This window comes from Carcharhinus amblyrhynchos, chromosome 21 (assembly GCF_965287045.1).
Source record: "Carcharhinus amblyrhynchos chromosome 21, sCarAmb.v2.hapA, whole genome shotgun sequence".
Lineage (NCBI taxonomy): Eukaryota > Metazoa > Chordata > Chondrichthyes > Carcharhiniformes > Carcharhinidae > Carcharhinus > Carcharhinus amblyrhynchos.
The window spans coordinates 37,443,937-37,468,471 of NC_137344.1; the positions used below are offsets into that span (position 1 = coordinate 37,443,937).

At 44.2% G+C, this 24,535-nt stretch overlaps 1 protein-coding gene across 2 annotated transcripts in view; it reads left to right on the top strand.

Annotated features, from left to right (window-relative positions):
* The window catches only part of qtgal (queuosine-tRNA galactosyltransferase), a 301,592-nt gene that overhangs the window by 263,258 nt on the left and 13,799 nt on the right, over nucleotides 1-24,535 (top strand). For both annotated transcript variants that reach the window (XR_013889124.1, XM_080209035.1), the window contains exons 10-11: nucleotides 6,855-6,923; nucleotides 10,493-10,567. Coding sequence is in view for 1 of the 2 variants with exons in the window: in XM_080209035.1 (XP_080065161.1) it covers nucleotides 6,855-6,923; nucleotides 10,493-10,567 (144 nt within the window). In the remaining variant the exon portion in view is untranslated. The remainder of the gene's footprint in view (nucleotides 1-6,854; nucleotides 6,924-10,492; nucleotides 10,568-24,535) is intronic.

Consider the following 24,535-nt stretch of genomic DNA (forward strand, 5'->3'; position numbering starts at 1 on the left):
ATCTTTAGGATCTCTCAACGCTGAAGCAAATCACTTCTAAACTGCATTGCTGCTGTTATGTGGATAAGTATAGCTTTCAGATTTTGGTTGTGCTGATTGGAGGTTGACTGTCAATCAGGACACCAGGAGTGTCCCTCATTGTGAGTGCCATAGGATCATTTATCTCCATGAGGAAATGGCTTTGATTTACCACCTTATTAACAAAAATGTCCAAAGATGTGCTGGTTAGGTGCATTGGCCATGCTAAATTGCCCATAGCGTCCCGGGATATGTAAGTTAAAGAGAATAGCGGGGTAAGTATGTGGGGTTACAGGGATGGGACCGAGGTGGGATTGTTGCCAGTGCAGACATGATGGGCCAATTGGCCTCCTTCTGCTCTGTAGGGATTCTATGATTCTATTAACAAGTTGGCACCTCTATCAATGTATGGCTTCCTCATTACAGCACTGAAATGTCAGCATAGATTATGTGCTGAACCCCATTGTGGGGCTTGAACCCCTGACTTTCTGATGCAAGAGCAAGAAAATAAGTAACCAACTAGATGATACAATGGCAGAATATCCTTCCCGGTTTTAGTTCTTTCTTCCTAATCTGTGGCCAGGATTTTCTGGTCCCACCCATTGCAGGACTGCAAATCTCCGCCAAAGTCAACGGACCTTTGGCTGGCCTGTCGAATTTTCCGTCCCGCCTGCAATGATCCCGCCCCCATTGTTGGGATTGAAAAGTCCCAGCCTATGTCCCCATCTCTTTGGTCTCCTTGTGCCATTGGTAATTCCTTGACTAAATCAATGGTCAGCCATCTTGTATCTGTGATTTTTCTTCAGCTAACCAACAGGGTTCCCATTATTAAATCATGCTCTGTTTTCCTGTCCTTGGGGAAAGCAGCTAACGTTCACTCATGAAACAGAGATCAGGATATGAGGTGCTACAAGCACAAACTGCCCTACTGTTTCATGGAATATTACATTGTAGCATCAATGCATTGTCTACCACATCACCAGCAGCTCATATGAGCAGGCGGACATTGGCACGATCAGATCTGTGGTCCTACATTCACTCAGAATCTGACACGTGGAGTCTCCCCTCGGCGTCCTTTCTCGGGACCAGAGAGTCCTCCTGAGCAGTGGGCCTATATTAGTCAGTGAACATAATGAACACAATGCTACTACCCTCACCACTGGAATCTCAGGGAAAAATGTAGTGTCAGAATTATTCACTCAGTGGATCTGGATGGATATCTGGTCATGATTGAGGTTGAGAACCATATTGATTGATAAAAGTGGTAAAATATTCCATGGGGCATAATAGTTCCAGCAGGGTTGGGCCATGCTTTTGATTTGATTGATTTACTATTGTCACATGTATTATCATACAGTGAAAAGTATTGTTTCTTGCAGGCTATACAGACAAAGCATACTGTTCATAGAGAAGAAAAGGAGAGAGTGCAGAATGTAGTGTTACAGTCATAGCCAGGGTGTAGAGAAAGATCAACTTAATGTGAGGTAGGTCCATTCAAAAGTCTGATGGCAGCAGGGAAGAAGTCATTTATGAGTCGGTTGGTACATGACCTTTTGTATCTTTTTCTCCTATATGGAAGAAAACAAAAGAGAGTATGTCAGGGGTGTGTAGAGTCTTTAATTATGCTGGCTGCTTTTCCGAGCCAGCAGCAAGTGTAGACAAAGTCAGTGGGTGGGAGGCTGGTTTGTATGATGGACTGGACATCATTCATGATTCTTGGTAATTTCTTGCAGCCTTGGGCAGAGCAGGAGCCGTGCCAAGCTGTGATACAATCAAAAAGAATGCTTTTGGTGGTGCATCTGTAAAAGTTGCATACATGCAAAATTTCCTTAGTCTTCTGAGAGAGTAGAGGTGTTAGTGACAAATGGAAGTAAGGTTGATGTTCAGTAGGTATAGGATTTATTGTCAGATAATTTATTGTCAGATAACGGTGGCACAGTGGTTAGCACGGCTGCCTCACAGCACCAGGTACCCGCATTCAATTCTGGCCTTGGGTCACTATCTATGTGAAGTTAGCATGTTTCCTCTCTGCCTGCGTGGCTTTCCTCCCACAGTCCAAAGATGTACAGGTAAGATTGATTGGCCATGCTAAACTGTCCCTTAGGGAGATTAGCAGGGTAAAAACGTGGGGTTGTGGAGATAGGACCTGGGTGGGATTGTTGTCGGTGGTGGCTCGATGGGCCGAATGGTCTCTGTAGAGACACTGTAGGGATTCTATGAGTTACTATTGGGATAGAATCCATGTTAGAGTAGACAATGCACAGTATTTGGAAAGCAGACTGAATTATTTTATCTTGTTCTGGGATTTCTTACATACCTGTGCCATATAGAAAGAACAAGGGTTCTTTTTTCCCAGTGCCTTAAGGAGCCCCTCCCAGTGGTCAGTGTTTTTGGCTTCAGATTTGGATCATTCAGTGGAAACGTTCATTCCTGCTGCCAACTCTACCAGTGTAATGTTTGACTAATTTCCACTAATAACCTGACTTTTTAACCTTGTCCTTTTCCATTTTTTGATCTCGAGAATGTTTTTGCTACTTTTAGAAGCACTTTGATTTTATGAAGCGTGATGCTGATTAAATTTGCAGCTTTAAAGCCACTTCACACTTTGGTACATCAATGACCACAGCCTACAAGAAGGGAATTTATACTCCTGTACTGGGCAAAGTTGTACCAGCTCTATCCTCCCTGACATCAGGGCAGACGGATAGATCCCAGTTCATGTAGCACATGCCATTACTCCAGGACATACCATCAGTGTCTTTCTACACGGTCTAACTTGTGTAATGTTAAATGACCTTTAAATATGCACCGCACATTCCAGTGCAAATGTGCCACCCACAGCACATTAGTTATGACATTCTCGGCTGTTGGTAGTTTAAGTGAACCTGCGCTGGTCTGTGGTTGAATTTCCAAGAGTAGGATGGGGATAGAAGGATATGGATCCCGGAAGGGCAAGGAGTTTCGCTTCAGATGTGCAGCATGGTCGCTGCAGGCTTGGAGAGCTGATGGGCCTGTTCCTGTGCTGTAATTTTTTTTTCTTCATCTGGCTGCACCTTCACCACCTGACAACCTGCAGTCATTACATTTCTCTAACTGACGAAGGAACAGTCTTATTTTGCTGTGTCCATAACTCATTACATTGCTCGGCAGAAAGGAAACAGTAACATTGTTCACGACAACATGCGTTGTATAACAGTACAGCTGTGTCATTGTTGCCCATGAAAGTTAAAAAGCAAATAAAATATTCTTCCTTTTGTTTATGCTTTCCCTATTTTTCCCACCACAAGACTCCCTCCTTCAGCCATGGAGAGCTGTGACCTCTTCCCCACCATAATGAAGGTTCCATGCTGATCTTCAAGAAGTGGGCTGGACTATATCTGCTCAGCTTAATATCCCTCCCCTGCCGTGGTGAAGTGGTTGACCACTCTATTATACAAGCACTTTTAGGAATATTAATAGCATGAGCCAATTGAGGGCAATCAAATTCATTGACCAAAGGGACAGACTCAAAAAATAAGAGCAAGACCGGACCATATGGCCCTTTGAGCCTGCCCTGCCATTCAAAACGAGCGTAGCTGATCCTGAACTTCATCTCCACTTTCTCGTCTGCTCCCCTTTGATTCTCGAGAGACCAAAAATCTGTCTGCCTCAGCCTTGGATGTATCCAACGATGGACCACCCACAACTCTATTGGGCAGAAACTTCCAAAGGTAAACAACCATTTGAGTGATTTAATTTGTCCCCATCTCAGTGCTAAGCGATGGGCCCTTTCTCCTGAAATTGCTGATCTCTCTCGGGCAACATTATGGGTGACCCTCTGCGCGGGTGAGGTGGTAGAATTCCGGCCACAGTATCTAACATTAGCTACAATTCCATGATTGGGCAGCACTTACGAAACAATCCCCGGTGTGCTCAGAATTACACGAACAGCCAATTTAAGATCAACAGTCGGGTGCACAATGCAGCTCACTTACACTTGCTAGGAGCTACGAAATTCATAGGCAGTGTCCCGTCCCCTGCAGGCAAAAGGAACGTGTCCAGGCATTGCACCTTTTGGAGGTCAGCAAAAACAAGGGGGAACAACAGTTGCCTGGTGCATTCTCCATGGCAATGCCTCAACCAACCAGAGTCTACTTGCCAAATCATTAGCATCCTTTCCTCGTGCAGTATAAATTGTTGTGCCCTTTGAAATTTAGCATTCTTGTACCTGACCTGATGAATGCAAGATGAAAAGCTATGACTGTCTCAGCAATATTCAGGTTCTGAACTACCAAGCAACTACTTGTGAAAAAGCAGGTCGCAAAGTGTTTAAATGAATGTTATAAAGCAGAATGTGACACTAAGCCACATAATAATAAATCAGGGCAAACAAGTGAAGTCCCAGTCAAAGAGTTAGCTTTTAATGAGTGTATGAAAAGAGGAAAGAGAGGTAGAGAGGAGTAGGAAAGAAATTTCAGAGCTTTAGGACTTGGGAAACTGAAACTTTTGGAACAATTAAAATCAGGGATGCTCAAGAGACCAGATTTGGAGGAGCAAAGATATCTCAGAGTGTTGTGGGCTGGAGACAACCCGAGAGAAAGGGAAGGGTGAGGCCACGGAGGGAGTTGTAAAACTGAAACACCGTTTAACCAAGAGACGGTGTCGGTAAGGAGGGATTTTTCCATCCGGTGCCACTGGCGGGATATTCCGGTCTAGCTGAAGACAACCTCGCTGCAGCGATTTCCGTGGCAGCAATCCATACAAAACGCCATGGACCAGGGCGGGGGGGCAGGAACTTCCCATCAGCAGCTACAGACGAGCTATTGGAAAATATGCCGTAGTGGGAGGGTGGACAAGGAAAATCCCACCCATAACGTGAGGAGAGGCATTTTGGATAACTTTCCAGTTGCAGAAGGGTAACACAGTGGTTAACACTTCTGCCTCACAGTGCCAGGGACCTGGGTTCAATTCTGGCTTCGGGTCACTGTCTGTGTGGAGTTTGAATGTTCTCCCTATGTCTGCATGAGTTTCCTTTGGGTGCTGCGGTTTCCTCCCACAGTCCAAAGATGTGCTGGTTAGGTGGATTGGCCATGCTAAATTCTCCTTAGTGTCAGAGGGATTAGCAAGGTAAATGTGTAGGTTACAAGAATAGGCCTGTGTGGGATTGGGGTTGGTACAGACTCAGTGGGCTGAATGGCCTCTTTCTTTACTGTAGGGATCCTGTGTAGAATGTGAGAGACCTGCTGCAAGTGTGTGAGAATAGTCAAGTCAAGACATACAAAAGGCATGAGTGAAGATGGGCTGAGACTGGGGCTGAGTTGGACATTGTAATAGAGGTGGTGGATATGCATGCTAAAGCTCAGCTTGGTCAAAAATGATGTGAATGTTGTGAATAGCCTGGTTCAGCCAGTTGGCAAAGGGACGGAACCAGTAACTCGGAAATGAGTGCTGTGGCAGCAATGAAAGGCAATGGCGTTCGTCTTCCCAGTTTATTCTCATCCAGTGCTGGCAGGCAGTCTGATACTTTAGCGATAGTGGAGGATTTGAGGGAGGCAATGGTGAGGTAGAGTTCAGGGTTATCAGCGTAGATGTACAGTTTTTTACAGCATTAAAGGTGGCTGTTCAAGCCTTCACGTCCATGGTACCTCCTGCTGGAGCTGCCCAGTCAGTCGCACTCACCCACTCAGTCCCTATGTGAAAATCTGACACTGATTTTCAGATTAAAGTTGTTATGATGCCAGCTGAGGGCAACGCCTGACAAATCGGATCCCAGATTTTGATAGGTCATAACTTTTAATTTTTTATTAAATGTGGAGGGCAGTTATTGAACAGATTCACAGGAGTCTGCAGATGAACTTTAACAAAAGAATAAAACGTTTACTAAACAAGAAAAATGAACCATATTAAACGATACAAAAATGTTGAATAGATTTCAATCCAGGTGCCAGAAAATTGTTCAGACTCATAATATTACTTTTATTCCAGCAACCCTTACAGAAACAAAATAGCCCAGTGAATATTTATCACTGTCTCAACATCCAGGTTCCTTACTTGATTTAACTCGATGTCAAACAGTTTTCCTCTGGCAGTCTTTGCACATTCACCAGATGCTTTATTCAGTTAAGACCCTTCCTGTTTATCTGCTCCATTTTTTTTTACTGTCTTGCTCTCTCCTGTCTTATTACCTGACTGAGATTCTTCTTGGGAGCTCTCTCTGTCTCCCTTCCTTGACCACAATCTCTGGGACCTTTCTTAGGGCTTCTTGCTGTCCTCCCATCACTCATCTTTGGATTGAAACCGACAAACTAGAAAATGACTGACCAAAATTGACTGCTTGCTACTGACCTCTGAACTGCCAGGGACCTATTGACACACTCACAATAGGCCCCACCCTTGTTACTAGGCAGAAACCTCAGTACCAGCAATGGAGTGAGCTATCCTCCAAAAGGTGACAATGTCCATAAGGACACACAAGAACACACATAATGAAGGGATTCATAACAAAGTCATCTTGGTCTCTTGGTCCAGATCATGCAAGATTCGAATCATAGAATTCCTACAGTATCCCTACAGCTCTGTGCACTCACATTGTCTGTACCTTTAAGACTTGATTACCTGCAAAGACTCACATTCCAACCATTATTTTGTAAATTGAGTTTGTGTACAGAATTCCCACTTACCTGACGAAGGAGCAGCGCTCCGAAAGCTAGTGGCTTTTGCTACCAGATAAACCTGTTGGACTTTAGCTGGTGTTGTGAGACTTCTTACTGTGTTTACCCCAGTCCAACGCCAGTATCTCCACATCATAACATTGCTAATATATGGCTAATGCTAACCATGGTTTCTGCTTTCTATAGGTTGTGTCGTTTTGTGATGTGGACCAAAGTAAGATAGCAAAGGGCTTCTACACTTATCAAGAGTCAAAGGTTGGAATCTCTCTTTTCACATTCTATTTGTTTCTCCAGAATTTGACCTTAATGACTGTGCAATAGTACAGACCCCGTTCCCGTATACTATAAAATCCCTAATGCCAGTTTGGGAAAGGCTGGAGGGGGTGGAGTAAGCAATTAAAATCTTCTGTGTGCCGCTTTTCATCTCTTCCTCAACATTGCTGATACACATGATACACACTTTTTTTTATCCATTTGTGGACATGGGCTCGCTGGCTGGCCAGCATTTATTGCCCATCCCTAGTTGTCCTTGGAGGGCAGTTGAGAGTCAACCACATTGCTGTGGCTCTGGAGTCACATGTAGGCCAGATTGTCTAAGGACAGCAGATTTCCTTCCCTAAAGGGCATAAGTGAATCAGATGAGTTTTTCCAACAATCGACAATGGTTTCATGGTTATCAGTAGATTCTTAATTCCAGATTTTTAAAATTGGATTCAAATTCCACCATCTGCCATGGCGGGATTCGAACCCGAGCCCCTAGAACATTAACTGAGTTTCTGGATGAATAGTCTAACGATAATACCACCAGGCCATTTGCCTCCCCTAACTAATATACATATAAAGAAGCATGATAATGCAACACATTGTCTACTGGAAGTACCATAATGTGTATGACTTTGTCCTCAAATCAACAGCAAATTATTTTCCAATGGGGCTGTGGTTGTGATTTCACTAAAACCTGTGGCCATCATCTGAGTCACTTCTGGCACTGGATTAAGACATTGGGATACTCCTGAAATGGATAAATCTGGAATTTCCATTTTTTTTAAAATCTTACTTTTAACCTAATTTTGTTTTAAATGCACACAGACATTCTCGTGGTGTCTGCCTTGGTTTCCTCCAGGTGCTTCGGTTTCCTGCCACAGTTCAAGCTTTTTCCCAAGGTGGAAGAGTCAATTACTAGGGGGCACAGGTTTAAGGTGCGAGGGACAAGCTTTAAAGGAGATGGATGAGGTAGATTTTTTTACACAGAGAGTAGTGGATGCCTGGAACTTGTTGCCAGGGAGGTATTAGAAGCAGATACGGTAATGACTTTTAGGGGGCATCTTGACAAGTACGTGAATAGGATGTATATGAATATGGTCCCCGGAAGGGTAGAGGGTTTTAGTTAAGTTGGACAGCATGTTCGCTGCAGGCTTGGGAGGGCCAAAGGACTTGTTCCGGTGCTGCAATTTTCTGTGTTCCAAAGATGTGCGGGTTAGGTGGACTGGCCATGCTAAATTGCCCTCAGTGTGAGGGGGATTAGCAAGGTAAACATGTGGGATTATGGGAATAGGACCTGGGTGGGATTGTGGTCAGTGCAGACACGATGGGCTGAATGATCTCCTTCTGCACTGCAGGGATTCTATGATCATGTATGCACCTAAAACTGAGTGGCTTGCTAAGCCGTTTCATAGACTAGTTAAGAGTCAACTACATTGGTATGGGACTAGGGTCACTTGAGCAGGTAAAAACAGCGGATTTCCTCCCTTGAAGGACATTAGTGAACCAGATGGGTTTTGTAACAGTCCAGTATGTCATGGTCATTATTAACGAGACTGTTATTTCATTCCAGATTTATTAATTAATTGAATTTAAATAGCTGCTGTGGTGGGATTTGAACTCATGTCTCCAGAGCACTAGCCTCTGGATATTTGTTCAGTAACATTACCAGTGCTTTCCCTCACATTTTCAGCACTATTTATGCTGAACCTCTCGGTTATATTAAGGCTTTGTAATTAGTATTACAGTGCCGTCTTTTACTATTGTGCAAGTACAGCTGAGTACAGGGTAACTGGAGAGGGAGGATCTTGTAACTGATGCTTCACTTAGTACTCAGTCGAGAGGGGTTATAAAAACAATAAAGATTAATGATAAACAAATAATGATGTATTTGACACTTCACTAAGCTGACAGTTCTTAGCATGAATTTCTCAGAATTACTGGGTCCTATAAATTTAACCCTTAGAGTACATGAATTCCCATATAACTTGGGATTTATTTACACGTTTAACGCCAGTGCAATGGGGGCTTTGGCTTCACATCAGTGCTACATTTTAACCTGAGTAGTCACCACAAAATTCCCTCTAGGGACTCTCATTTAACCTCACTCCAATGTCCCCGACTCTAGATTTAAACTATATTTGGCATGGTGGCACAGTGGTTCGCACTGCTACCTCATTGTGCCAGGGACCTGGGTTCCATTGTGGCTTTGAGTTACTGCCTGTGTAGAATTTGCAGGTTCTCCCCATGTCCGTGTGGGTTTACTTTCGCACTCCAAAGATGTGCGTGGTTAGGTGGATTGGCCACGCTAAGTTGCCTCATTGTGTCAGAGGGACTGGCTGTGTAAATGTTTGAGGTTACAGCGATAGGGCCCGGGTGCGATTATTGTCGGTGCAGGCTCAATGGGCCAAATGGCCCCATTCTGCACTGTATTAGTTCTGTGATAACTACAACGTCACAGACAAGCATCCCAGCACTCCAGTTACAGCCTAAATGGTTGCCTACATATCTCACACTTGTACCTTGAGAGTTGTCAGTGAAAGACTAGGTTGAAAGTCCTGCCTCAATTGACATTCCAGGATGACTTGGGTTTCTCTGGGTCACAAACAGACCACCTGAGAAAATAATTCCTGATGACAGGATACTCCTATAAAGGGAGTGAACAATAGCAATGTCTGTAAGAGACAACACTAGCACCTGGCACAAACTGTCTGAATTGCCTTGTGCAATGTTTGTATTTGTATTACATTACAATGATCATTGACTTTATCTACAAGTAACATATTGGAATGATTCAGTTCATCCTCTTGTTTGGTTTCGATATGCACTTTATTCTGTATTGTCGCATCTTATTCATTCAGAATACATCTTCACATCACTGAGTTTTCAGTGCAAATATGTTTTATGCCTTTTTTTTTCTTCAAATGAAGTATTGCACCATCGTGAGGTAACCCACCTGGTGTTCCATGTGTAAAGTGACTTTATTTTATAGACTCCTTACAGTGCAGGAGGCCATTCTGCCCATCGAGCCTGCACCGACAACAACCCCACTCAGGCCCTAAAACCTGCAACTCCCATATTTACCCTACATCTCCCCCTGACCCTCAGGGGTAATTTAGCATGGCCAATCCACCTAACCCGCATGTCTTTGAGCCGCGGGAGGAAACCCATGCAGACACGAGAAGAACATGCAAACTCCACACAGTGACCCGAGCCAGGAATCAAACCCAAGTCCCTGGCACTGTGAGGCAGCAGTACTAACCACTGTGCCACCATGCCACCTCAAGGACTTGATAGGCTTAAAGCTCCTGATGAAAGGGTTCAGGACAGTCTATCAAATATTATAGTAACAAGTTGCTATTTGGAGGCAAAATAAACTGTCTGCATCCTCTGAAAAGCTGCATCGTTGATGTATTATCATTTCTCAAGGTGTTTTATGCAAGAAAAATTGATGTCTTTTTGTGTAATGAACACTTCACTGGTCTGAACATGACAGTTCTTCAGCAGCTGAATATGAGCATGGATCTCATTGCAATGCTGACAATTACTCTTGTTTCTCCTAGGATAAGCCAAAGCCAACAATACCCATTTGCCACTTTACAGAAGTGAGACCCCCTTTCATCATCTGTGTGAAATTGGTGAGTGATAGCCACTTGTTTTCACTGTTAAAAAATGCACAATGGGCGGCCATAAAATCAACTGTACCAAAAGGTGAGTAAAATCCGAGATGACAGCGGTACAGCGGTCTCTCTTTGATTTCTCATCATTGAGTTCAAATTTAGTGAAAACTGAGAGGATGGACCTTCTTTGGGCTCTAAATGTCGTGGGAACTTTCAGCTGGGGTCACATTGGATGCAAAACGTTAGCACTGAATCGAAAGCCAGTCCCTTCATTGGCTGTAGAAGGGCATCTGCAGAGAACATAGAATCTCTACAGTGAAGGAGGCCATTCAGCCCCTCAAACCTGCACCAACAACAATCCCACCCAGGCCCTATCCCTGCAACCCCATATATTTACCCTGCTAATCCCCCTGACACTGAGAGGCAATCAACCTAACTGGCACAATGATGGCACAGCAATTAGCACTGCTGCCTCACAGTGCCAGGGACCTGGGTTCAATTCCCGGCTTGGGTCACTTCCTGTGCATAGTTTGCACGTTCTCTGCGTGTCTGCATGGGTTTCCTCTGAGTGCTCCAGTTTCCTCCCACAGTCTGAGAGGTGCTGGTTAAGTGCATTGGAGTGCGGCGACTAGAGGGTTTTTACAGTAAATTCATTGCAGCGTTAATGTAAACCTATTTGTGACACTAATAAGTAAACTTAATGTTAAAAAAAACTTTGGATTATGGAAGGAAACCGGAGGGCCCAGAGGAAATTCTCGCAGATACATGCAAACTCCACACAGTCACCCAAGGCCAGAATTGAACCAAGGCTCTGGCACTGTGAGGCAGTGGTGCTAACTACTGTGCCACCACGCCACCCAAATCTAGTCTCATCAAGTCCCAGCATGCATCTTCCTGGGTGATATTCAGTAGATGTTTGGAGATGGAGCACGCTTGCAAATTTGTATCTCTGCTTCCTGCCACACACCATACCAGTGGGACACCTTCAATAAGCGCAGCTAATATGGAAAGCAGCGCAGAAGTCAATGTTGTAATCATTAACTGGCACGATTCTCTCCGACTGTTGCCAAAGAAGCAGCTTGATCTTGACATACAATTATTGCAAAGCATGGTGTGAAAATAGGATGACGTCTTTGAATGATACAAGTACTATCAGTGAGTATGAAAGGATGAAATGAAGTTTTAATAATTGGCCTACGAAGACATTAATTCCAATTATTGAATCTTGGAACTTTGGCGGATTTCCCTTCTTACTGACACCCAAGTGCCTCCTTCAAATCCAGAAGTGAGCGCCTTGGAGCCAAGTTGTGCCCCCACCCCCCACCCCCACTCTAAAAATCACATTTTCTTCCATTCCCCCACCCACTCCCAATCCTGAGGGGTATTTTACTGTTAGGATTGCATGTGGAAAAGATGTCAGCTTGACTGCAGGATACCTGCCATCTGCATGTTAGGAGCCTTAACCTTCCGGCCCAGAGTGGGGTAAAGATTTTGCCTGCCAGAGGGGAATTTAAGAACGAATAGATTACCAACTTTGTACAGAGCTTAAAAACTCCAGTTTCACGCCCTGTGCCATTGTCCCCCCCTCTTCAATTTAATAGAGAATTGTGAAGGAGAGTTTCTTTGTTGAGAACTCATGCTGACATGGAATGTAGCTTAAATTTAATTTGTATTTTAACTCACCTTTAGCTAGAGTCTGCATGGGGTAAATGTGAAGCTAAATTCCAGAGCCATAGCCTTTGAAACTATTGAAACCATTTAGCATCACCTTAGCAACCTACTTTAGTTTTAGTCCTCAGTGTGTTAAAATCAATGTATTTTCAAATTGAACTCCCAGCTGTTCTCTGCTTCCAAATTGAGCCCTGTAAGATGCCATGCTGCTTTTCGCACCTCGTTTCAGGAGGGAGATGATAGAAATTTTAATTCTTGTGCCAGAGGTAAAATAAAAATCTCCCGTGCGTAGAACTTCCTCAAATATTGGAGAGGATTTTCCGCCGAACTTGCCAAGTGTTACATTGGCAGCAGCCCGGCATTGGCCGACAGCCTAATTCTGCTCCTGTATCTTATGGTCTTACAGCCTGAGCTGTGCAAGTTGATGTTTGTGATTTCTTTCATTGCCAGATGTACCAAACCTTTTATTTTAGACAAAAATGCCTTTTATTCTCACCACATTGGCCAACAGAAGGATCTGGGATCTTCTGATCCCACCGTTGTCAACAGGGTTTCCCATTGAATGATGCCTTTGAATAAAATAAATACTATCAGTGAATATAAATCTGTGGCAGACGTGCACCTTCAGCCGGACTGGAAGGTCTCCCCGGCACAATGTGGCTGAACAATTCTGGCCATTGGCCAGATTCTGGCAAGAGGTTTTTTTTTTGCTAAAAATGTGAATGTCCTTTTAGACGGATTTGATATTTGAAATCGGTGCACAACTGGCAGATCCAAAGGGCATAGCAGAAGATGGCCTTCCTTAACTCTGTCCGGTAAATTTCTTCTCCAGTTTCCACTCATTGACAACATGTGATATATCTTAAAAAAATTAATGGAAACTTTGCAAATACAGTGCAACTATTCTAGTCTCTGTTCTTGGTTTCATGCCAGTTGCTTCTCTGACACATTGACAAAATGGGCAGCTTGGTGGCACAGTGGTTAGCACTGCTGCCTCACAGCGCCAGGGACCTGGGTTCAATTCCCAGCTTGGGCCACTCTCTGTGTTGGGTTTGCACGTTCTCCCTATTTCAACTTGGGTTTCCTCCGGGTGCTCCGCTTCCCTCCCAAAGATGTGCAGGTTAGGTGCATTGGCCATGCTAAAATTGACCCTTACTGTCCCAGGATGCATAGGTTAGGGGGATTGGTGGGGTAAATATGTGGGGTTAGGGGAATGGGGACTGGGTGGGATTGTTTTCGGTGCAGACTCAATGGGCCATATGGCCTCGTTCTGCACTGTAGAGGTTCTATGATTCTATGAAAATGGTTCAATGCCACACCAGGAGAGAGGCATTCACCTTCCCCAAAAGTATACAAAGCTGTAGCAACACTGCCGCGGAGACAGAGCGAGTATGAATATACCAGAGGCCACAGCATGTGCCTAAAACCCACCACAGCGGGCCCCTGAAGCATGGAGAATCTCTGCGCAGAACTCACCACACCACAGTTCATGCTTAGCAGAATTTTCTTTACATTACCGGAAATGTAAAAATGATAGTGCATGGTAAACGAGAAAAATTGTGAAAGAAACGACACACAATAACTTAAAATGAATCTGGAAACCAGCTAAATGCAGAGGGTACAGATTATGTTTAAATTAATTTATATGAACATACAAAATAGGAGCAGAAGTAGGCCATTCAGCCCCTCAAGCCTGCTCCACCATTCAGTAACATCATGGCTGGTTTGTTTGTGTGGAGTTCCACATTCCCATCTACCCCTGCTAACCTTTGCATTCCCTTGCTCAACAAGAATCTTATCTACCTCCACCTTAACCATATTCAGTGACCCCGTCTCCACCACCTTCTGAGGCAGAGTTCCCAAGTCGGACAACCCTCTTGAGAGAAAAAAAAACTTCTCTCCATCTCTGTCCATTAAGGGCAATGTTAATTCTAAAACAAAGATCAGTCTAATGACCTCCCTGAGACTTCTGTTGGCAATGTGGTGAGATTAAAAAGCATTTTTGTCTAAAATAAAAGGTTTGGTACATCTGGCAATGAGAGAAATCACCACATCAATTTGCACAGCTCAGGTTGTAAGACGATAAGATATAGGAACAAAATTAGGCCCTTCGGCCCATTGAGTCTGCTCTGCCATTTAATCATGGCTGATAAGTTTCTCAACCCCATTCTTCCACCTTTTCCCCATAATCTTTGATCCCCTTACCAATCAAGAACTTAGCTTTCTCTGTCTTAAATACACTCAATGACCTGGCCTCCACAGCCTTCCATTGGCAATGAATTCTATAGATTGACCACCCTCTGGCTGAAGAAATTCCTCCTCATCTCAGTTCTGAATAGTCATCCCTTTATTGTGAAGCTGTGCCGTCGGACCCTAGTCTTGCCTACTAATGGAAACATCTTCCCCACGTCCACTCGATCCAGACCATGACAAGAGGTGTGGGATTTTTCAGCCATGCTCGCCCCAAAACCAGAAAATCCTGTCCAAGGTCAAACCGCTCCCCCCACCCCCCCCACTCCCCGGATGGGTGGAACAGGAAAATTCCCCCCAAAATGTCATTGCAACTTTTTGGAAAGCAGTCAAGGGAGAGGTAATAGACTTGTGATATTTTCGTTAAATTAGTAATCCAGAAACACACGTCATGTTCTGGGGACCTGGATTCGAATCCTGCCATGGCAGATGGTGGAATTTGAATTCAATTAAAAAAAAATTTGGGATTAAGAATCTACTGATGACCGTGAAACCATTACCGATTGTTGGAAAAACCCATCTGATTCACCAGTGTCCCTTTAGGGAAGGAAATCCTTAACCTTTTTTTTACATGTGACTCCAGACCCACAGCAATGTGTTTGACACTCAACTGCCCTCCGAAATAGCCTAGCAAGCCATCCAATTCAAGGGCAACTAGGGTTGGACAGTACGTGCAGCGAAACCCATGTCCCACAAATGAATAAAAAGCCATGTCCTGTTGCTCTCGTTTCAGGCATTGTTCAGTAGGTGCCCACCAGGAACTTCATTGCAATAAATTCAAACCATTTGTTGGTGTTTGCCATGTTGCAGCTGCGGTAGATTTAGTGCCACTATGATTGTTCCTTCAGCTCAGCCCTCTACAGGTGGCGGAGGCTTGCTCCACACAAACCTGCTGTCTGACTGCGCTTCCTCTTCTGTATCTTGATTTTATTTAACTAGAGAACAGACTCAATGGTTCAGCTGTTCTGTTTGATTTTAAAGAAATCGGTCTTTTTTTTAAAAACGGTCGTTTGACAAACGTTTTTTTATTTGGGAAAGGACATTGTGATAATGACATCCGGTGTAAGTGATAACGTTTTGATCCAAGTTATGTTCTGTTAAATTAGAATGGGCAAGCAATCTCATACAAGGGTTACCAAACACTGCTTCTCATAAAAGTGAGACTGCTTTAAGTTCCGCTGTGACCCATAATAACTATGCTTAAAATCATTGCAGGTGAAAAGGATCTATCCCTCCTTCTTCCACACATACACATAGTCACCTAACATCTATTTTGAAATTACCTGGGAAAATAGGGCCACCTTTGATTTATTACTATTTGTGCTTTGCCTCCAAGCACATTTATTTCCCTGGTTAATGTTTTTCCAGGTTTTTTTACTTGATTTATGAGGGTAGAAATGTACCAGCGTCAGACAATGAATTGTATCAGTGTTGCAATGCTGGCCAATGTGCAGACCACTATCAAGATTACCAGTTCTTTTATGAGGGACTTTTCCCAGATAGGATCATAGCTATAGAGTCATAGAATCCCCGCGGTGCAGATGGAGGCCTGTTGGCACATCCAGCCTGCACCAACAGCAATCCCGTCCATGCCCAACCCCAATAATCCCCACGTTTACCCTGCTAGTCCCTCTGACATTAAGAGGCAATTTAGCATGGCCAATCCACCTAACCTGCACGTCTTTTGACAGTGGGAGAAAACAAGAGCACCCAGAAGAAATCCATGCAGACACGAGGAGAATGTGTAGACTCTACACAGGCAGTTACCCAAGGCCAGAATTGAACCCAGGCCCTTGGTGCCGTGAGGCAGCAGTGCTAACTACTTGCCGTGCCGATCTTCACGCTAGACTGTAACAACAAATGTTTCCAGAAATCTGCCATTCACTCATTTCTTTATCAAAGTGCAACCTGTTTCACTACTTCCCAAACAAATGTTCAGATTGGGAGACAGTGATTGCATCTGCGGTGAAGATGGATTTTACTATTTTAGGATTAGCAAGATAGAACTTGATCTGGCAAAGAATCACAAGTGGTTTTGAGTGCTTAATAGTTTTGCAATATGTTAACGTATTGCTACAGAGACACCATGAGACCTGACAAAATAACTGACCTGTATTGGCTCCCAGTCTAGCAATATCTATTTTATTCATTTGTGGGTCATGGGCATTGCTGGCTGGCCAGCCTTTATTGCCCATCCCTAATAGCCCGTGGAGGGCAGTTGAGAGTCAGCCACATTGTTGTGGCTCTGGAGTCACATGTAGGTCAGACCAGGTAAGGGTGGCAGATTTCTTTCCCTAAAGGACAGTAGTGAACCAGATGGATCTTTCCAACAATTGATAATGGTTGATCTTAAAATTGATTTTAAAATCCTCATTCTTGTGTTCAAATCCCTCCATGACCTCTAGCCTCCCTAATTTCTGTAACGCTGCCCCTACAAACCCCCTGGGATTTCCGTGTTCCTCCAACTTTGGCCTTCTACTCATCCCTGATTTTCATCATTCTGCTTTCCAGTGGAAATGACTCGAGTCCAACTTTGAACTTCCCTCCGCCCCTGCCTCTCAAATCTCCTCACTCCCCTTTAAGTCACTCCTTAAAATCTACATCCTTGACCAATCTTTTGGCCATCAACTCTAATCATCCAACCTGGTATCAAATTCTGTCCAATACCATCCCTGTGAAGCATTTTGGGCCATTCTTATTGTGTTAAACGATGAACATTGGTGTTGTAATAGAGGGAAAATGTAAATCTTAGTATACTAAGACTAATATGTCTGATGACCCTTATATCACCAAAACAGCTCGCAGTGCATTTATATACTGGCTTCTTTGCTATGGTGGGATACCAGAACAATTCCCCTTTGCATGAGAAGTCCAAGAGGAGATTTAATATAGTCATTTAAAAATGTTGAAGGGTGAAGATGGAAAGACTATTTCTGACGGTGGAGGAGTCAATGGTACGGGACTATTAGTCTACAATTGTCACCAAGGTAACGAGGAGTAAAGTTAGGAGTAATTGCCACACAGAGAGCTGCCAGAGTGCACAGTGCTTTATCACAAGGAATAATAGAGGCAAAGATCAGTACATCCTTTAAGGACAGAGGAGTTAAACATTAAGCAGAAGCTGTAGCATCACGGTATTGTCACTGAACTAATAACCCAGAGGCCCAGGGAAATGCTCTGGGGACCTGGCTTCGAATCCTACTACAGTAGATAGTGAAATTTGAATTTGGTTTAAACCTGGAATTGAAAGTCTAAAGGTGACCATGAAACCATTGTCAATTCGGCTTGCTAATGTCCTTTAGGGAAGGAAATCTGCCATACTTTCCTGGTCTGGCCTACGTGTGACTCCAGACCCACAGCTACGTGGTTGACTCGGAGGTGGCCAAGCAAGCAACTCGGAACAATTAGCTTTAGGCAACAAATGCTGGGCCCAACCAGTGATGCCCACGTCCCATGAAAGAATAAAAAAAAATGCACATTTATAAGCAGTACATTATTGTGTGTTCAACCTTAATTTAAATGGAGTTTCTTTCCAAAGTTAGCGCTGCATGTGGAGCAGTTGTTGGATTGTGGAATGATATTTTTTAGCTCCTGGTGAAATCAACTCAAGATGTTCTACTGAGTTAAAGATCCTACAAAGTGTTTTGTTTTTATACACAAAAGCCAGAGGAGAAAGGTTTATTGTGAACGGTGCAGATCATCTCAGTTCACAAATTCTGTGGGAGGTGGTTAATATAATAGAGTATTGCATTTTCCCAATCATCGGTTTGCATCATGGAACATAGATGGGATTTTTTTTATTCTGAGCATTGCTCAGTTTATCACCTCTGCATCCAGATTTCATGCTCTAATGACAAATGGAGAGGATTGTTCCCATTGATGAAAGGGTCGAGGACCAAAGGACACCAGGTTGAATGGCAGAGGAATCAATGGCAACATGAGGAGGAACTTTTTATTTAGTGTAGTGAGTGGTTGGGATCTGAAATGCACTGTCTTAGGATGTGGTGAGGCTTTCCAGAGAGAATTGGATATGCACCAGAAGAGAGGTAACACTTCAGGGCTATAGACATAGGGAGGGGGAGAGGGACTAGCTGAGTTGCTCTTGTAAAGAGCCAGTATGAATGCAATGGAAGAAAGGGCCTCATTTTGTGCTCTCCGATCATTCTTTATAAGCAGTCAATAAATTCCTAGACATATTCTAAGGAGCAACATACTTGAGATGTGTTGCGGCTGGAACACACTGAAGGTCAGATGAGAGCCATATCACAGCAAAGGTTGAATGGTTTATGAATGTTATTCAGCTTTGGGTTCAGATCAGAGCCTTCAGTTCATTCTGTATATTATAAAATGTGTTTCTAACGAGCTGTCTGGCCAGTTCTGCTGCTGTCCTTTAAAGCACTAAGAATCTGTGATGATCATATTTCTGCACCAAATGAATGTGGCCTCGAGATCTGTGGTCTCGATTTAATGGTTTATGCTTCCCACAAGCAACCACTATAAGTTTTATTTTGACAAGGCAACCGACCAGATGCCGCAATGCAGGCCAAACAGTGTCAAGAAGACACAGCAACTCACACTTCCTCCACAGTCATCCTGGAACTGTTACTGTGGATAGACTTCTCAACTAACCCAGCGCCAATTTTCACCCTGGCCTCAACTCTTTGAGCTCTCACATCCAACTATAACTGCAAAGCACTCAGTGCCATATCACCTAATCTCACAATAGTCACATTTCACAGCTAGAACCATGCATGGATCTTCTTTAAGCTGCTGATAAATAGGATGCACAAATGAACTAAAATTGAAGAGAATGAATGGAGTAGAGAACATAGTAAAGTTTACATATTATTATTGTCACAAGTAGGCTTATATTAACATAGCAATGAAGTTACTGTGAAATCCCCTAGTCACCACAATCAGTGCCTATTCAGGTACACTGAGGGGCAATTTAGCACGACTAGTGCACCTAACCAGCATGTCTTTTGGACAGCGGGAGGAAGCAGACACAGGATGAATGTGCAGACTCCGCTCAGATAGTGAACCAAGCCAGGAACTGGGTTCCTGGCACTGTGAGGCAGCAGCGCTAACCACGATGCCACCCTTAATTTGGATTGGCATTTTAACGATGCCTCACAGATTACCATTGATGGTATTAGTGCAGGAATATTTAATACGTTTGTATAATTTTGTCCACTGTTCTAGTAGGAATATTAATCCAAAGAACAGGCAAAGTGATATTTTATTAATATTACAAACATATTCTTTAAATTCTGAACTTTTTCCCAAGTAACAGCGATGCCAGTTGTCTTTATTTTTGTTGTTGCGTTCCCTGAACATCATGCTGCTAAAGAACCACAGGGCAAACAGTGTGCTCACGGAATTGTGGCACATTTAATAGAAGCAGTGTAGTTACAAGTCTGCCTCCCAGGGTAACCTCCCTTGCAGTTGAGGTTGCCAGTTCAGCAGAGTGCGCACCCCAGCTCTTTGCGCGCGCCCCCCCCCCCCGCCCCAATCCGTCTTTAACACAGTGTGAATAATTCTGCCGCGTTTTTCAATTATCCCCTGTTGTGAAGTCGAATTATTGAAAACTCCAGGAAGTGAATTCTTCCATTTAATTAAATTCGGCAAAATAACCCCATTGTCTTCCGTGCAAACCTGCGTTCTCAGTCACTGTTGTCTGTGGGTGAAAGCATTAACCCTGCGTGACTTTTCCCAAAACTCTGGCTGGACAGCAGCTTTCTGCAAGATTTTAATCAGCAAAGGAATGAGCTCAGAACCCAAAGGTTTAAATGTTAGGTTTTATCCGACAATCCTGAGCTGCCAATTAGGCACTTTCTTCACCAGAAGCACAGGTTATAAGATTGTCATTATAGTCACCTTATGTAGCCAGATCTGTGCTGCTGTCACAGGAACACTCCCTGAATTACCTTGAGGTTCCTATATATATCCTGACCACTTTCCACTAACCTCAGGTTAGAGTTGGATTGGCCAGCACTACTGCAGATATATGCTTGAATCCCTTATATCACTATAACTGTCGTGAAATTCCACCTGAGGGGAGGGGTTGTATTTTTTTTTTAATGGACGGATCAGGAGGTGATTGGAATTGTCTCCAACCCGAAAAGGAATTCCTGTCTAACTTGCTTAGAGGTAGTGGACCTATGCAGAAATGGTTTCAATCCATCTGGGTGGCACAGTGGTTAGCACTGCCGCCTCACGGCACCAGGAACCCAGGTTCGATTCTTGGCTTGGGTCACTGTCTGTGTGGTATCTGCACGTTCTCCCTGTGTCTGCGTGGGTTTCCTCTGGGTGCTCCGGTTTCCTCCCACAGACCGAAGATGTGTGTGTTGGGGTGATTGGCCATGCTAAATTGCCCTTTAGCGCCAAGGAGATTAACAGGGTAAGTACATGGGGTTACGGGTAAGGGACCTGCATGGGATTGTGGTCAGTGCAAACTTAATGGGTTGAATGGCCTCCTTCTGCACTGTAGAGATTTGATGATTCTCTGAAAAATAAACTGATTCCATCACTGAATTAGAAATGTTAGTGTGCATTTCAAGATCATTCAGGGAGTGAATGAAAATGACACTCCTGTCTTGGTACGAAACCCAGCAGCACAGTCATTCATACCAGGTCTTATTAAAATAAAAAAGGCAAGTGAAATCATTTATGTTTCCAAGGGGAGGCACAGTGGTTAGCACTGCTGCCTCACAGCGCCAGAGAACCCGGGTCACTACCAGTGTGGAGTTTGCACGTTCTCCCTGTGTCTGCATGGGTTTCCTCCAGGTGCTCCAGTTTCATCCCATGATCCAAAGATATGCAGTTATATTGATTGGCCATGCTAAATTGCCCCTTAGTGTCAGGGAGATTAGCAGGGTAAATATGAGGGGTTGTGGGAATAGGGCCTTGGTGGGATTGTGGTCAGTGCAGACTCGACAGGCCGAATGGCCTCCTTCTGCACTGTAGGGATTCTATGAAGTATGATTACTGATTTCCTTATGGACATAGTGCAATTGCTTACATTTGCATGGGTGAGGGGAGAGGGCCAGTTCAGAATCTCTAATCTGGGTAGTCTCAGTAATCACCACACATATCATTTTTACCAGCTGTGTCGGTCCAGGTAAATTTAGTGCAGTAGCAATTAGCTTGATAATATTAGGCTTAATTAATATTGCACCAGAAACAACTTACGAACACACCATTACATACAAAGTAAAAGTTCCAAGTTAACAATTCCTGCAAAATATATTTGTGAAAAATATATGAAATTGGACCTGTTTTGTTACTGTTTGTCTTCTTGTGAATTTTTTCGAAAGCCAATTGAATGGTTTGGCAACTGCATTTATATCAACATCTTTTGCAAGGGAAAATTGTGGGAGAATTGTTCACATACAGCAGTGACTCTGCAGCTTAGAAAGCATCTAGTCTCAGGCTGCACAGAGTGTACATTAGGTTCACAGATCACTACAGTGCAGAAGAGGCCCTTCAGCCCATTGCGTCTGTACAGATGCGTGAAAGGTCCCGATCTGCCTATCTAATCTCACTTGCTAGCACTTGGCCCATAGCCTTGAATGTTATGGTGTGCCAAGTACTCATCCAGGTACTTTTTAAAGGAGGTGAGGCATCCCACCTCCACCACCCTCCCAGGCAGCACATTCCAGACCATCACTACCCTCTGGGTAAAAAGGTTTCTTCCTCCCTAAACCTCCTACCCCTCACTTTTAACTTGTGTCCCCTCTTAACTGACCCTTCAACTAAAGGGAACAGCTACTCCCTATCCACCCTGTCCATGCCCCTCATAATCTTGAATATCTCAATCAGGTCACCCCTCAGTCTTCTCTGCTCCAGAGAAACCAACCCACGCCTATCCACCCTCTCTTATAACTTAAATGTTCTATCCCATGATCTGAAGTGAAGCAGAGTGAGATTTCCTCCTACTCTGACTCACTTTTATCTGGACACTGGGGGTCAGTTTGTGTTGGCAGTGACTGAGATGGCATTGCTTCAGTGTGAATTCACCCCCCAATAAGCAGGTTAACACTCCCGGAAATAAGGAGAGGAATGGCACAGTTAAACTCAGCTTCTAACATGCGAAAACCTAAGAAGGTCAGAAAGGCTTTAACTTATCTAAGAAAAAGGTTTATCTAATCTTGTTGCTTATTTATTTACAAAGGCTAAATGACGTTAACGTTATTGAAATCCTGTAGCCGATGGTCAAACTGGCAATAGACCTTCAAGATATTGCCCTTTAAGAGTGAAACTTTATCCAATAAATTGCACAATGTTTGAGGGAAAAAAAATGTGAACTCAAGTTACTCGTGACAGTCCTTCTAAAGCCAAGGACTGGGTTTGAATAATAATTCAACTGAATTGCATCGCAATCTTTGCCTTGTATGAAATGGGCACTGTGTGCGCCAGGGTTGAGTGGGTGAGGACCTTGTAGAAAGGAGTTTACAGCAGGGACCTGAAAAGGCTGAATGATAAACCATGTTGAGGTCAGGCCTTCTGATGAGATAATGTAACACATCATTCTCCCACTACCCACCTGCCCCCATCCCTGCTGGGTGTAGGCTAAGAGTCAGGAGGGAGGGGGGGGAATGGGCATGGGGGGTGGAGTGCCTGTTGGTTTTGTAACTCCCCAGATCAAATTGGTGGAGGGGGTGATCAAGGACAGCTTTTCTAGCTGGAGGCTGTTCAACACCCTTGGACATGGTGGATAGGGAGCAGCTGTTCCCTTTAGTTGAAGGGTCAGTTAAGAGGGGACACAAGTTAAAAGTGAGGGGTAGGAGGTTTAGTTAGTTAATTGATAGTGATAGTTGATTAAAGGCCACTTTAATTGGCCATTAAAGCCAATAAAAGTCAGCAGCCTCCCTCCAGGTTTCAGGGGAGCATCTCCTTAAATTGGCCCATGGAGGGTCCATCCGGTGGCAAGAACCAACTCTGCTGAGAGAAGCCACCAAGGGGTCTTCCCTCTGCCTCTTACTCCAGGCCTCTTGCAGTCCTACCAGTGGCCACAACTCCCAGCAGCGCTGTTGAGATTGAAGAGATGCCAGACTGAAAATTGGCAAGCAGCCTCTCAAAGGCAGGACCCTTGTCCTGTAGCCATGGAAATGCCAACAAACAGACAGGAAACTGTCCCAGTTGAGACATAGTTCCTTTAGGGTTTCTGAAAATGTCCATGGTGCGGTTTCCTCCTGCTTCCCAGCAATGGAAGGTCCAATTCCATAGCCAATAAACCAGTCACTCTCCAGTATGTCCGCACCAGTGGGGGAGGGTCTCAATTCCTGTTTACAAAATCCATGCAGGACCTGATATATGAGGCAGTCATTCAAATAGAAGTGGAGATAGAGAGAAACTTGGCAGAAGCCATTTGCAGAAGAGTCAAGAATCACAGGAAACTATTTAGGGTGATCATAGAATCCCAACAGCGCAGAAGGAGGTCATTTGGCCCATTACGTCTCCATCAACTCTGCGACAGAGCATTCCTCCCAGGCCCTATCCCTTTAACCCACCTATTAACCCTGCAAATCTCCCTAACCTACACACCTTGGCTCACTAAGGACAGGATTTTCCAGGCACTGTTGCCCCAAGATCAGAAAATCCCACCCAAGGTCAACGAACCTTTGCAGGGCCCTGTCTCGCCCGCTATGATTCCCGTGGGCGGGAGAGGAAACTTCCACCGTTAGGGACAATTTAGCATGGCCAATCCACTTAACCTGCACGTCTTTGGACTGTGAGAGGAAACCGGAGGAAACCCACGCCGACACGGGAAGAAAGTTCAAACTCCACACCAACATTTATCCAAGTCCAGAATTGAACCCAGGTGAGTGGCTCTGTGAGGCAGCGGTGCAAACCACTGTGCCACTCATTGGCAAAAAAAAATATCAGAGAGGACATGAGGAAAAACATTTTTCTGCAACTCATGGCTAGGATGTAGTATGCCCTGCCTGAGGGTGCAAGAGAGGCAGATTCAATCTGGCCTTTCTATAGGGAGTTGGGTAATTACCAGGAGGGAAAAGATTTTCCAGACTCTGAGGGAAAGGCAGGGGCTCCCACAAGGAGTCA